The sequence below is a fragment of the Didymosphaeria variabile genome (assembly GCF_027946475.1).
Source record: "Didymosphaeria variabile strain IMI 356815 chromosome Unknown scaffold_1, whole genome shotgun sequence".
NCBI classification, from domain to species: Eukaryota; Fungi; Ascomycota; class Dothideomycetes; order Pleosporales; family Didymosphaeriaceae; genus Didymosphaeria; species Didymosphaeria variabile.
Window position 1 is genome coordinate 1,675,954 of NW_026611620.1, and position 15,091 is coordinate 1,691,044.

Genomic DNA, 15,091 nt, shown 5'->3' on the forward strand with positions numbered 1-15,091 from the left:
GAGGCGCTCCAAGAGCCGCGCGCTCCCACGTCGCTGGGACCCGGCGAGCAGCGAAGACGGATGGCTGCTTCTGTGCGCTCAACACTATTCTGACCGCGCTGCTCGCGCCGACAGACCCTCCGACGGGCGGCGGACCCTGGTCTTGGTCTTGGAGGAGGTACCGACGAGGCCTCGAAAAAATCGCGCACCTGGAGCGAGTGAGGCGGCCGTCTTGTCCCCAACGTTGCAGGCCTAGGCCCAGGGTGCAGTGCTCCCACGCGCCGAGTCGGATGGGAGCTGCAGGCTAACGTCAATCTTGCCTTGCGGCGCCAGGGCACGTTGCCATTATGTACAGTAGAGATGCCCAGACGCGGTGCGTCTCAACTGCGAAGGCTGCTCGGCCGGAGGGAGACATGACGAGAGCCTGACTGACGAGCCTTGGCGCATTTACTGCCTGATGATACAAAGAACCGGTGACCCCCTCCATACACGACCTGTTGTTGCTCCACAGCTCGCCTTCGCGCCTCCACGTTCGCCGTCATCCTGATCAAGTCACCTTCTGGCTACAATAACTAAGGGAACGCATCAACGCAGACTACCTTATTGGCTACAATAACGCGACGCTTGCCTGCCGACCCGCCGCGTGCTTGCCATGCCCACCCAGTGAAAGCGCATTCATACCACCGTTACCCACCATACCCACTTGTTCCTAATCCAAGTCCGGCACGCTGCCCACGCCCAACTGCGAACCCTCTTGCCTTCTCCGCTCCACACATTCACATCATACCGCTCGCGACTTCCCCATACTCTCACTCCTCGAATGCGCCATCCGTCCTCGCGAGCAGAACCAAGCGCCAGAAGCAGGAAGGCGCCGTGGACAACATCGGCAGCAGGGACAAGGTCGCTTTGAGGTCCACACGCCCACCACGTCCACTTAGCACTCCGCTGTCAGTCTTGGTACGCACCCACCACTAAGCACGCTGGTTTGTCGACCAATCTCCCACGATTAACCCAATTGATACCACATTCACCAACACTTCCCACACCACACAATGCCTCTCCGGTCGCGCCTGCGTCGCGCCTTCACCCGCGGGTCCCACGAAGACCCACAACTTGTAAAGGGCAAGAAGTCGAAGAACTACGACCCCAATGTCTACCAGCCCGGCGAGAAGATGCCGCCGCTCAAGTACCGCCGGCCCGTCGCTCCAGAACACAAAGCACACCTCGAGTCGTTCGACTGGGGTAAGGCCTGGCGGAGAAAGAGCACTTCGAGCATATACTCGCCCATGGGCTCCCGCATGCCCTCCCGAAAGAGCAGCTTCCAGTCGTTCCGAACACGAAAAAGTGTACGCAGCGTACACGGAAGACGCAGTCAGAGTAAACCTCGCGGCGGTGACGACTACAGGGAAAATGACAGCGGTATCGGGGCTAGCTTGAGCGGCGACCACCAGTTGATAGAGGACAGCGATGACGAGGGCGACATAACAAATGGTGAGTTCGTGCGCTTCTTCAAAATGCTACACAGTTCTAATTTGTATAGTCGGCCTCTCAAGAAACCCCACCGAAGATCCCAAGCGCCCCCGCAAATCCTCCAGCATTCACCGCCGCTCCATGTCCATCGCCTCCAACAGCGGCTCCCGCCCACCCACCGCCGACCGCGTCCGGCGCCCCAGCGTCAGCAGCCCCTCAGGCGAAACCCCTTTCGACCCAGAAGACCTCGAGGCCGCCCTCCAAAAAACAACCCTAGACACCACAAAAGAAGAGTCCGACCGCAGCGGTGAAATCAGCCCGAACAACCCCGCAGACCCGCCGCAGAGTCCTACTCTACCTGAACCTGAACACGGCTCGGAGTTCTATGACAGGCTGAGGCCGAGGGAAAGGATGATTGCTTTCGACGACGACCATACCTTTGAAAGTATTTCTGACCCGCCCCGGAGCGGCACGTACTGAACTCACTCTTTTTCTCAGAATCTTCAAGCGAAACCGCACGCCCGCGTTTGCGTTGGACGAACACGAGTTGAGGGACGAACTGTAAATAATGATTGGAATGGTTTGCGTGCATTCTGCATTGGATTGGGTTGGCTCCCTCCGTATATTTTTGCATTAGCCGACGGCGTTACATGGAAAGGCCATGGGGTGCGGATCTGGAATCCTAGATCTCACGATTGTTTTGGAGTCGTAGGTGGTTGTCTACATGACGTATCTTATATTTTGCTTTTGGGCGCACAGATGGGCGGGTTCATAGGGTGAGACCGACTGGGACGGTGTAGTCGGCTACATTGTAGATGTGTAGTAAGACCGGAATTAAAGCATCACACGTATCACATCGTTTTTCAAGCCCTTTGCCTGCCGTCGAGGCATTCTCAGTGACTAAGTGCCGGGTAAATCTCCAACGTACACAGCAAATCCTCTACGTTACTTCCTTCCTCTCACAACGTAGTAAAGAAGTACCATAGTCTTCCTCTTGAGGAGGTTGTTGTGCAACGATTGATGGGATGAAGCTCGCGCTCTTGGCGGTTCTGCGTGGAAGGTCTAACGAATGGTCGTACCGTTCGTTGCTTTCTGCCCAAAAAAAAAAAAAGGCTTTTACGCCCGCCCTTCATCTGCCGAAACTACAGCATGTCGATGTGAAGAAATCGGCTGGGTTGTCTGGTAGCGTTGCGGCGCGCATAGCGGCGTGGCGACACTGCTGGATGGCGGGATGGAGAAACTGCAGCACACATGGATAGAAGCATACAAAATAATTCGCTCGTTTGCGAGTTGCGGGACTGCGTGGAAATAGCTGGGGAGCATGGCAGCTTTCGGCGCGTTGGCACTCGTCTGCTCTGGTTGTAGCCTTGTTCTGCGTAAGTGTAAGAGCTGCCGAAGTCACTTTAGGGGATGCTCTGGTCTGTGTATGCGGGAGGTGTATCGCATGCGCCTCTATTCACGGCGGAGGTAAGTATTGGTTTGATGGTTGGGAGGGTGCGGTGGAATGAAAACGACGGTTTGGTGAGACTGTCGAATTGGGTTCCGGTGTGGCGGAGTGATCATGGAATGCTGGGATTCTGGGGCTGAGGACTGAGCGGGTGAGCATGTGTGATGATAAAAGAGAGTCGTAATGGCTTAATTTGTGAGATTAGAGTACCGTGAGGTGGAGGGTTGGTGGAGTGCTTTTGCCTGGGAACACGTTAGAAACAGCATACGCTGGTGTAGGATTGGAAGTCGCTGATACGCCACAGGCAACGTGGAAGAGATGGAAGAGACGGCCATTGTGAAGCAAGTCAAAGTGGGATGGGAAGAGGTAGTTTTTACACGTATATACGTGTGGGTATCTTGTCTGCAGGAGGTCTCTCGCGATCACACATGAAGATCACATAGCACAGTGGTCTGCGTATCTGCAGCGCCGAGGATACCGATCAGGACAACACTGCTAGATAAAACGACTACGGCGCTCCCATGTGCTGATTGCACATACGACCCTTTGCTTACCTCTAGACGAATTCAGAGACACATCAAACTGCTTTAATAAATGTCAGCCGCATCCGCGCGAGTTCAGGATGCAGGTACCCGCCCAACGTCCCGCCAGCCATAACCGGACCCAGCTGCAGGCGCTCTGATCCGACCTCCCGAGACAGGGGAAAGAAAACAATACATTATACGGTACGCTATGGAGAGCGAGACGCTGGTGCGAGACACCTCCGCAAATAGCGACCACAGTTCATAAGACGACCCGAGGAGCCGCCGAAGCCGTTGATCTGTAGCACAAGCAGTTGTCGGTAGGTTTTTCGGTGTATGGCCGGGTGATCTTTAGCAAGACCCGCGGGTCTAGAGCTGTGTGAGAGACTCTGGGGGAGATGGAAGCTGTGGAAAGAAAGACGAGACTGGGTCGGCAGCCTGGGCAGCGGACATGCAGGCTTGAAGAGGGGTCATTGTAGGCTGACTGATAGTCGTAGCCATTGGGCACTGAAATTCCGCCGAATGGGCGAACGAGAAGCGTAACAGCCAGGCATGAGGCTCATGGTGCGGTTTCAGACCTACTTGGAAAATGATATTGCTTGCGGTGGGAGTGATCAGCGGGCTCGCATCGAGGATGTCGTTGTTGTTCGAGGTGGAGATGTTCGCGGCGTACATAGGGCTATCGAAGATCTATGGCTAAGAGGCAAGCCGAATTTCCAGCCATTGGAGCGTAGATCGTGCATGTGCGAGCCCTCATTGCGGATGGCTATCAGCCGTCAGCGTGCGTCCGTCCAATCAGTGTTGACGGTGGATGAAGCCATGTTGTATTGCACAGTAGTGCGCGCTTAGAGAAGCTGTCAGGTGCTGAAGAGGAAGTAGATTCCACTGCGGAAAGGCTGACTCTGCTGGAGTGCATGGAAAACATGTTTCTAATGCGACTATTGGGGTCGCGTGGGCGATGGGCGATGGGCGATGGGCGATGGGCGATGGGGGCGTACAAAGGGGCGGCAACGGCGGTGGGCCTCATGCGTGTCTTTCAGCGGGGAGAAATCACGATAGTCGACGAGGAGGGAAGGCTGTTCCTGAGGAAGATGCCGTCACTGGTTTGGGGCGTCGGCATAATGGTGCGGAAGCTGAGGGGATATGTCACCGCGGGCCTCTCGTATCTCTGCGACATAAAGTCAGCCTTCAGGAACAAGCACCTCCTGCGTGACCAGCCGGCGCCTAAAGAGGCCACACTAAAACAATGGGGCTGCCTGAAAAGGATATCAGATCCATTCACAGACGGCACAGATGCTGCTGTCCGTCATATGCGCAGCTGCCGTTGCTGACCGCGTCGCGGACATGAGATGACTTGCTGCCTCAACCATGTACCTGTCGCAGGTCACACGCCAAAGATCGAGTTCAAACGACGGCACACCGTGCCGTCGTCCGACCGTCCTGCCATCGCGATGGGTAGTGGCACTTGGCCTCTTCAGGCAGCGGAATGCGGCAAAAAAAGCTGTGATGCCGGAGTCTACGCCGAAAGCTTGTCCTCGAGATCCATCAACGAGCAGATCTCGCTGTTTCGGCTTCGTCCCAGTGAGAGGAATCCGACGGAGCTCCGCGCAACAGGGGTATGAGCAGCGACGAAAGGCTCGACGCCGGTCTGACGCAGTAACGCTCTCAGTCCTGTGCTCGAAGCGGAGACGCGCTTCTGTCGTGATCAGGGACCGCCCGCAACGGGACGCACCTACCATTGTGCCCACAACATCTCTGGATGTCTTCGTCCAGCCAGGTCTGATATCCAAGGTCCGCAAGCCCACTCGCCTCCACAGCGTTGCGGTTCATCATCGCACAAGCACAGTGCATACATTAGCTCGATACGCGGCACACGGTTCATCAGCGTGCCCTTGCTGACCAGATGAGATTGGTCTTTCTGAGGACATTGTCAACGGTGAGTGCGAGCCAGAAGAGATGCCTGCTGCATAGCGCTCTTGGATTGATGATCGCGACCTTGATCGGAAGGTGAGTTTCAAAGTAAGCGCGATGTTCGAAATTGCTAAACTTGGTCGAGCGCTGACGATGTTCTTGGCTGCTCCGGCTCAATCTCGCGAACTTGCGTATGCCATTCTCTGAGTATCCAAGCGGAAAATTTTCGGAACCGATGTCATGTTGAGTCTCACCGTTCTGTCACATCGCCACGCATCGCATGGACCGCTGGAATGAGGGTGTCAAAGTCCAGCGTGGCAGCCAGTGACTTGCCTCCGCGTGTTCATCGCCAATTCCTTTGGCTCCTGGCAACAGCCGCGCGCTTGAAGGCGGTCTCCCTTTCTCGACGGCGCGAGCTTAACGCGGTGCAAACTCTGGAGTGGAGCCCTGACAGCTGTCGCGAGACTAACCCGAAGACCGATATCTCATCATTCCCTTGAGTGATAGTCAGTGAGCCATCCGGATGGAGCCCTCTGTTCATCGACGTACAAGCTGCAAGTTGGCACTGGCTTCGCGTCCTCCATAGTCGGTTGCCGGTCAGGGCGCTCATAGATACGCTGACAACCACGAGCGTAACGCTTTGTTTGGATTTGTTCAAGCCCGCAGGATCTGAGTCCAAGAACCGAGAATACAGTTTCCACGTATCCAGGTAACCACTCTTCAGCCAGGAAGGCGAGACCTGTCTGAACCAGTTCGTGCAAGCGCTTCTCTTTCGGCACTGTATCGTAGTACACGAGCTTGCCTTCGCTCATTGTTTCTTGGCTGCATATCATGAAAGTGGGACTGCTAAGAGATGCCCAATCCACTGTCGACGCTCTTATGCGAGTGATTTGCCTGTGGGGTCGCCTATACCTGCTACGATCGCAGTTACGTTGCACAACGGTGTATTGAATAACCGACGATGCGGAGATTCAGCATCTCGGTCGCGCCTGACGCCTCTGTATGCAGCCGTTGAGCTAACCAGAAGTATCCGGACTGCGTGTTCACCTGCGCATGCTGAAACAGCAGATCTCGAATCGCGGGTTCGATGGCGGGTACCCGCCTCATCTGGATCGGCTGGTGGAAGATGATGTGGGTAACCATCAAATACGCGAAGGCCTAAGCACCCACAAGCATCTCAAGGACGATTCCAGAGCTTATACCGAATCGTGCGTGGAACGTATATCAGCGTGGCTGAGGTCAGTTCTCGCAAGATGGGCAACTCCCAAGCGCCGATGTCGGTCGGATGCCAACGAAATCCATTGTGCTTCATTCCCTGCAGCAGAATGTCAACATTCGAAACAGCCAATCATGGGTACTGCGTCCAGTGGCTTGTCCATGGCCCGGAGAATTCTTTGGCCCCAGTCAAGTACATGTGGTACCATATGCTGTGCGACCAGAGGGACGAATCGCGCCACAACTCGCAAACAAACAACCATCCCTCTTGTGTAGAAAGAAAGAGGTTCATAATAGTGTGTAAGACCAAAGGCAGAGGTACATGATATTGACTACCATGCATTTGGGTAGTCGGTACAGAACACTGGATCATGTAACAGCCAGAGCAATGCGATGATGATCAGGCCATGTTGATTAACCCCGTGTCGGCTCGACATGTGGTTGAAGTGCATTCTTTAGGATATTGGAGAGATGTGCATCTTAACCGAACAAGTCGGAGTAACCATTGACGGTGCTGGGGGGGGGGAATCTGCAGGTCCGCGGGACCTGCAGAAGCTGGTGGGTCGTTGAGCAGCCAGATGCTTGAGTCTGGTGAAGATGCGCAACAGGGAAAAGCCTGGTACCGCGATCGATGTGGCTGTTCGGCGGGGGGCTGACCTCATGGTAGGGTTCTAACGTATCATTCCACGGGGGTGAGGCGTTAGCCAGAGGCTGAGGTTACAGTCGCGGTCGACCGATGAACATCAGGTCAAACCCCCCCATTTCAGTTCCCGTCGTTCTGGCTACTGTCTGGCAGCCTGCAAGGCCTTCGCGCTTGTGTCGCTCAAGATTCAGGCTTGTGACGACTTGATGGATCTCTGTAGCTTTTAATCTGCCGTGAGGTCGCCGTGTACCTTTCCTCTTGTCTGCACTCTTCTAGTAGTGTAGGTCGTTTGTGAATGTACTGCCCCTTGCAGTCGCTTCGCAGTCCAGGTCGCTACCCGTTCGCCTCTCTATTCCTTCCTTGAATCCGCCACGCCGGACGAGCTACTCGCGCGAGGCTCAACCCATTCCATCGCCCTGCCGCAGTCGCGTTCATGAACGCGCCGTCATATTGTAATATGTTCCACGGAGGTTAGTGTCCTTCAGTGCCACCACGGCATCGTGTCCCCAGCCTATTGTATACTCTTATTCAAAAGCGCAAGCTGCACCCCTTCCCAAAGTGCCTTATCGATCTGACATCAAGAGTATGCTTGTGAACGATTCGGCCGTTTCTCCGTATGTGTATGATGTCGATATGCCCGCCACTGGAAGAGTACATCTGCTGACGATCCTATCCTTCTAGTAGAGCCAGAATTCGAGTCCGTGAAGATGTCGAGCGCAACAACTGCCAGTTTCGAAGACGTCCATTCTCAAGAGGAGTATCATGCTTCACCGTCGACAATGCCAACCTCAGGTCTCTTGACTCCACCAATCCTGTATAACATTGATACCCGGAGAGATTCGATTGCGTCGGCACACACTTCAATGTCTTTCGGGAGCTGTTTATCGGACTACTCTATGCCAGTAACTCCAACACATGGAGAAAGCCCAATCCCCGCCAGGGGCGTCACTGAGGTCATGCCATACGAACTAGGCCAGGACATGCAGGACCAATCTTTCCACGGGCTTCCTATGGAGTCGAAGTCGTTTCCAGGTGCAGATGACCATTTGTATGGATCGTGGGCCCTCAGTACACCGGAAACATCGATGAGTCTCCCCAGTGCGAGCCACAACACGCAAGCCTCTGGATGTTTCTTTGAGACGCATGCGGCGCCCCATCTCAGCTTCGAGATGCCTATCACTTCTTCTGTGAACTCTTCATGGGAAGGTTGGTCCACCACCGCAGACGCGGGCTCCAGCCGACACTGGAACAATCACGCATCCACTTTCAGTATGCCCGAAGGCGGAGTCCAACCATTCTGGACCGAGCAGATGCAGATTGAGCAGACACCACACATGATGATGCTACCGCCTTCAGGGAGCATGCCAGATGTTGAGGACGAGTATGTCCATGTGGAGCCGGTTGCAAGCGCAGCAAACGCCGAAAACAGTTTCGTCCAAGTCGCACCACCATACTTCTCTGACTCGGAATCATTTGAGGATCTAGGGCGGCCTTTCGCGCAATCACCGCAAGAGGTTTTCTTCAAGAAGGAGACCTCCACACCGTCGGTGAAACAAGAGTCGGACATCGAAGATCATGGGGACCGACCAACACGTTCGATACACATGACGTCGACTGGGGGCAAGACCGTCAAGAAAGAGCAAAGGCACTATTCTGATCTAGCGCGGAAGAAAAGTCACAGGAAGCCGAGGTCGGCCAAAGGGGTACGGAATGGGCCCGAGGATGAGCTTTTCCTGATGCTGCCGGATGGAACCAGAACCATCTTGAATCAAGATGGTGTCCACTTTGACTGGGATGGGAAAAGTTTGACGGCCAAACGAACCGGTATCAAGAAGGAGAAGCACCCCTGCCCGTATTGCATCAAGTCATTCGCGAGGCAAGAACATCTGCAGCGCCACATAAGGACTCATGATGGCAAGAAGGACCACGCCTGCCCGCTCCCGTTCTGCGGTAAGACTTTCAACAGGAACGACAATTGCGTAGCGCATTACGCTACGCATGTGGAGAAACCGGGTCGCAAGCCTGGAAGAAACAAGAAGTGGCCGTTGGTGGAGGTTCAAGCCCACTTCCGGGACCAGAAGATGAAGGACAAGATCCGGCATATGTACATCAAGGACATGGAGAAGGATCTGGAAAAGCGATGAGCCTAAGTTGGTTTGTATAAATGATTGTTCGGTACGTCAGGTGTTGGAGTATGGTTTGGCGCTCAGTACATTGTTCCTGTCGATCTATTAATACGTTTTCTTCGCGTTGTACTTTAGAAGCTACTGCTGCGCGCTGATAATGAGGTAATGCGATATGGAATCGCGGCTAAAAGCCTTTGGACGTCTGCAATGATTCCCCAAGTACCTCGCATCGTGAGTGCCGATTCAGAGGTCAATGGGAGCCACTTGTGGAAAGGTCCGCCCACTCATTCGCAGCGGATGGCGGAGGTTGTATGACCTGAGGTGAAATTCAGGAGCGAGCAAGAAGCGCCAAGCCGCCTATTCTCGTCGCAGGGTCTAGGGCTAGATGCAAATCACATGCGCTCTACTTGCACATCATTGCAACCTCGTTGAAGAGGGCACTGTGTATTCGACTTGTTCGATAGTTCCTTGAAAAATCATCGGTGTCCTCATCCAGTTCGCCGAGTCGCTGTTTATGTCAGGCTTAAAAGGGTACCGCGTCACGCGCAATTCGCCACATGCGGCCCTTGTGATCCAAGCAGCAGTGCTGCCAGATCTTCAACAACAACTGCAACGATGCTATACGCATCTCGTCCGATTGAGGCCTATTCGTGCGACGCATCGTCATCGCGTGTCTATCATCGTTTACTGAGCTTCCGACACGTCTCCGAGTTCCGCTCGCCTCCACTACCATAGGTACCTAAGCTGTGCGCTGGGCAGAAGCACCTCCGCGTTTCACTCGATGTCTACTCGTCTCGATGGTCAGCATCGGAACGTATAATCCGGCCAGCGGAAATTTGAAAGCCTCGTGTTGATAGGCGGCCACTGGGTGTGGCGGTGTCGCACTGTGCGGAGGCGCAGACTGTAACTCGCACCTGAGCCAGGCATCAACAAACGTCAAAACGCATGCACCTCACGGCCACTTCTCGCGCCCTTCACACTCCCCCCTTTCTGTTCGAATCGCTTATCCTCATCCATTCTCACTCCGCGCGGTTTGCTCGCCTCTACCCGCCTGTGCAGCGACTCTATTCGCGAAATCTAAGGGCGTTGATCCTCTCGCGCTTCGGAAAGTTTTAGCTTACGCAAGCACGCACCGTGGGGACTGCCGAAGCGACTCTTCTGGGGTCGCGGAGGTCGTGGGAGTTGCCCAGTTGAGAGTCAGCTTGTTAACGCAGTCTTTGGGCGACGCCGAGACCCTGCACTACCCTGCACTTGACCGCCCCTAATCGGTGTCCGGAGCGCGCTATACTCAAGATAGCACAAGACCTTCACGATGCGGACAGGAACCCCACACTTAGACCTTGCGCAGTTCATGCGTAACGATCTCATAAGGTCCGCTGTTCCGGTCGTACTTTATCTCAGCATTTCAGAGCTGCTTCCCTTGACCTTCGTATTCGTTCGCCTTGCTTTCATCCTACTCAAACACGCCATCAACAAGATGCAAAACCAAAGCAATGCACCTTTTCCTTTCATGGAGCTACCACCAGAGCTACGGGACATGGTCTATGAAAACCTATTGGAGGATCCTCATTACCCACCGCCTCGACCATGCCCCAAGACTCGCGGCCCCAGCTGGCTACCAAGCATGCCTCAAATCGGGTCTACAGATGCTGAGACTACGCGCCACAAGAGCAACCTTCTGTTCCTAGCCAACAAACAGATCTATTCCGAGTACATGGATATCATGTGCAAGAAGACTACATTCCACATGACGGTCGCTCCGCACAACTACACGCCACCTGCCACACCCGCCGAAGAAGAGAAAGATATCTGGCAGATTTCGCCCCAGGTACTCAAGCAAATGAAGAGATGCGACATTAAACTCGTCACTACGAGTACCATGCTCGGGGTTTCGGACCCGCGCAACATGAAACCGGAAGAATGGGCGCTGGCCCGCCAGATGCGTCGTCAACTCTCCGAAGTTGAAAACATATCTGAGCTCAACCTGCACGTCAAAGCTATCGGCGACCCTCTATGGAACCCGCTTTGGGTCTGGTACCATGCAACCCAAGCACTCAGGGGAATGGGCTCCGCAGAAAACGACAATGACTGGGCGAAGGTTGAGGTTGTCGGCGCCGAGATCCAGCCCTCTAAGCTCGACCAAAGTGCAGAGATCAAAGGCATCACATCAACTAGTCCGGCATCATCTGGGCCCAAGTTCAACCGCATTACCTTTTCCCTCGACATGTGGTCGCCGGGCGAAAACTACCTCATGCGCGACCCAGCAAGCAACAACCAATGGGCATGGTGGTGTCTAAAGGGCCACTGCGTAGGCCAAGTTGGCTCAGAGTTGACGGTCCGCCAGTTCTGCAGCTGGCTGTATGATTGTCCGACGTGCTACTCCGAAGAGAACGAAGACGAGTGATTTTCTACCGTGGCGGCGTACTGGATTGGGTTACTGATGCGGAGGCACAATATAGCGGAGTCAAGATGTGGGGCGTATGCGAATGATCTTCAAGACGATACGATGTATGCATAGGTCGGACTTTGGTGCTAGGGCAATGTGCAATTGGCGAATTAGCGGACTCCCGCTTTCTCGTATGACCCAAACCTGTGGTTTTTACTCAAAAGAACAATGGCGCATAGCAGGCTGTGTTCTGACTTTGAATGTCGATCTACCTACTTCCTGATTCTCGACTTGACGTGCATACGACATCCTACACCTGCAGTACATTCAACCTTTGCGTAACCATCGGCCTTGCATTTTCCCTGCCCTCACGATCTCACTATTGAAAATGTGTGGCTCCACTTCCCACTCCCCATCACACCGCATCGACTTGATACATACGCCCGACCAGGCGATCCTTCACCACGTGGAGTTCGGCTCGTCTACGTATGCAATGCAGGGCTCATTGTCCGTAGCAAAGTCCGTGCGAAGTGCGGCTGTGTCTGGATACGGTAATCTGCTAGCCAACGAACACCGCGCCGCACCGGACAATTATTTCTACGTGCAGTGGGTACCCACTACGGCGCTTGTGAGTGAATGGTACGCTAGAATATGCAGTGGACTGTATGTAGCGTGGATGTGAAGGATTAGGCGCGGAGTTGAGGTCGAGCTAGCGGGTCGCGTGAGAATGCAGTAAGAATATTCATGCAGTGACTGGACACCTCTAGTCAGTCGAAAATTATTCTATTAGAGAAAAAGACAGTGTTTGCTGACTGCAGTAGCTCTGTAACTGTACATTGAATACAGGTGTGATCTGACGCTGGATCAAAAGAAGACAAGCATGTTGTCAGCGAGAGCATATCACGATGCGCAACCCTAAGCAGTCCGTCTCGACTCAACGCTCAGAGCTCTCCAGTCTACTGCAAAACGCGCACAAGCCCGCGGCCGAGACGAAGGGTTTCATGAGTATTGATTTAACTCAAATTTTGCTGAGATGCATTCGACCTAAAACGAAGCACACACGAAGTCCGAAGTGGGGAACGTACCCTTGGTGGGGGCGCATTAAGCTTCTTACATCCACGCGATCGCTCGATGCACAAGTTTAGTGTTCAATGAGCAACTGTGCGCTGCCCTGTCATCTTTTTGAATAGCCTCATTTCTGACGTACATATCAGTATTGCATCATGATGTTGCATCTTGCTCATTACGATATTCGATAAGTCATTACGAGACATGTACAGGAACGCCAATGCCAGATCGCTTACATCCCATGGTAGTACATCATAACAGTAACTCATCCAGTCTTCGCCTTGATAGGCGCCATACCATACCAGCCGATTACCCCCATCCCCAAGAATGCCGCCACGCAACTGAACACCAACGCCACGATGCCCCTCGCGGTGAACCCAGCAGGTAGTGGGCCCGGGAAGCTTATCTCACCCTTCAGATCAAGCACATCCACCGTATTGCCAGCAGCGTTACCCTCCATCATCACATTGCCTGCCTTGCAAGCTTGTTGATGATCCTGAGGAATTTTACCAGAAAGCTGTTTCTGGATGTCGAGTGGCGCCTCGATGATCGTAGCTATGAGCCCAGATGCCACATGCCATTCGATGTGGCAGTGGAACAGCCATACGCCTGGGTTGTCAGAGCGGAAGCGCAGGACGATGTTGCCGTTAGGGCGGACGAGGATGGTGTCGCGACGCATGGGGGTTTCAGGGAAGGCGGAGTGGTTAGATGCATCATAGAAGCCTGCGTCATCGTCGCTGCGGTGGACAACCTGGAAGACGTGGCCGTGTAAGTGGAAGGGATGCTTTCCTGGGTCGTCGTTGTTGAGAACGATCTCGACCACTTGGTTGTGGTCGAGGACGAATTGGTTCGTGTGGGAACCGTAGACCTCGGGATTGGTTGCGTTTGAGCCGGTTGAGAGGACGGTGTAGAGAGTTGGGACTTTTGGGGAGACGTAGGTCTGGTCGTTGAAGAAGGCGCTGTGGTTGTGTTAATCATGCAGATCCAAGGCTGCCATATAGCTCAGTGCTTGACTTACTAGTTCGCTCCGTCATCGAGATTGTCCATCTTCATGTCGAGTTGGATCTGGTGATCGACGTGATCGTACAGCTTCTCCTTGTCCTGAGGCACAAGACTGAAGTCATCGAACGGCTCGAAACTATCGATCTCTTTTGGTACCGGTTTCTCTTTCGTATCATCGTACACGAGCCAGCCTGTCACATTGGGGTTCAGACCGTCAGGGACTGTGTCAAAGAGATCCTAGGGTTGTCAGCACTAATGCTTCGTCAAGTTGTCGAACTTAAAAGGTGTATGAAGCCAAGTGTAGTCGTGGGAGGTGGTCGGCGAATGTTCTTACCTGGTCCATACTCCCAATGAATGCAAAGTTCGCATTGGTATCATTCTTCGCAGTAACAATGACACTCCAGCGCTGCGCGACCGTCACATAGATCATCTCGGCATCGGCAGGCTCGGTGTAGATGCCATCCACTTCAACTACTTGCATCGTGTGATCTTCAAACCATACATATTGGGCAGCGAAAGCGCCCATATTGATGATGCGGAACTTGTATCTCCTACCAGGCTCAATCTTGACGGAAAGGTTCTGCGTCTCGTTGACTAGCGCGGAGTCTGGCACTGGTTCTGCACCTGAAGGGTTTGCGATACTGATGAAGCTCGCGAGGAGATCCGGCATATGGTCATGATACCAGTCCGAGAAAGTGAGTACGATTTCTTCGTCATAGAGGTCCTTGTGTGGGTCTTCTGGGTCATGAACGATGAACGCTCCACGGAGGCCGTCCGGATATTGTCCACGAACATGCGAATGGTACCAATAAGTTCCGGGTTGGTCAACCTACATCCTCAGCGCATGCTCGTGAGCATTTGTGGGTATAAACTTACTGTGAAGTTGTACGTGAAGCTGCTACCAGGTATGATCGCACATTGTGTGACCTGCGTCGGACCGTCCATATGTGTTGTCCCATTCTGATACAAGCCGTGAAAGTGCAAGCTTGTGGATTCATTCCCCAACGAGTTCTTCACATTAATGACAACTTGATCGCCTTTGGTGACATTCAAGGTGGGGAGCGGCCACTGGCCATTGATACCAATGACAGAGCGCTCTTGCAACCCATCAGGGTTCGCAGACACCCATGATACCTCGAAATCGTACGTCTTAGTAGCGCATTGTGCCACGGAAAGGAGAAGAGAACCTAGGAAAAGAGGTTTCAAAATCGTTTTCGCCATTTAGGGAGAATAGAGCTCAAGCGCTCGACAAGGCCTTCTGGAAGACCACAGGCGAGTACCCCACGATATGGATCGACTCAATATCGTAGACGTCGGTGGCCT

General features: G+C 53.7%; 4 protein-coding genes across 4 annotated transcripts; 3 read left to right on the forward strand and 1 right to left on the reverse strand.

Moving 5' to 3' along the window:
- Positions 1-1,031: 1,031 nt before the first annotated feature.
- On the forward strand, positions 1,032-1,929 carry N0V89_000535 (uncharacterized protein; the record flags this gene model as incomplete). Its single annotated transcript, XM_056209356.1, has 2 exons — positions 1,032-1,470; positions 1,520-1,929. 2 exons carry the CDS (start codon positions 1,032-1,034, stop codon positions 1,927-1,929), a joined length of 849 nt encoding a protein of 282 aa, XP_056076178.1.
- A 6,455-nt stretch (positions 1,930-8,384) lies between these two features.
- N0V89_000536 (uncharacterized protein) lies at positions 8,385-9,330 on the forward strand (the record flags this gene model as incomplete). The annotated part of the gene is made up of 2 exons (XM_056209357.1): positions 8,385-8,392; positions 8,457-9,330. 2 exons carry the CDS (start codon positions 8,385-8,387, stop codon positions 9,328-9,330), a joined length of 882 nt encoding a protein of 293 aa, XP_056076179.1.
- A 1,333-nt stretch (positions 9,331-10,663) lies between these two features.
- N0V89_000537 (uncharacterized protein) lies at positions 10,664-11,716 on the forward strand (the record flags this gene model as incomplete). Its single annotated transcript, XM_056209358.1, has 2 exons — positions 10,664-10,667; positions 10,722-11,716. The coding sequence occupies 2 exons, from the start codon at positions 10,664-10,666 to the stop codon at positions 11,714-11,716; spliced, it is 999 nt and encodes a 332-aa protein (XP_056076180.1).
- A 1,315-nt stretch (positions 11,717-13,031) lies between these two features.
- N0V89_000538 (uncharacterized protein) lies at positions 13,032-14,989 on the reverse strand (the record flags this gene model as incomplete). The annotated part of the gene is made up of 4 exons (XM_056209359.1): positions 13,032-13,725; positions 13,785-14,005; positions 14,103-14,597; positions 14,645-14,989. 4 exons carry the CDS (start codon positions 14,987-14,989, stop codon positions 13,032-13,034), a joined length of 1,755 nt encoding a protein of 584 aa, XP_056076181.1.
- Positions 14,990-15,091: the final 102 nt, after the last annotated feature.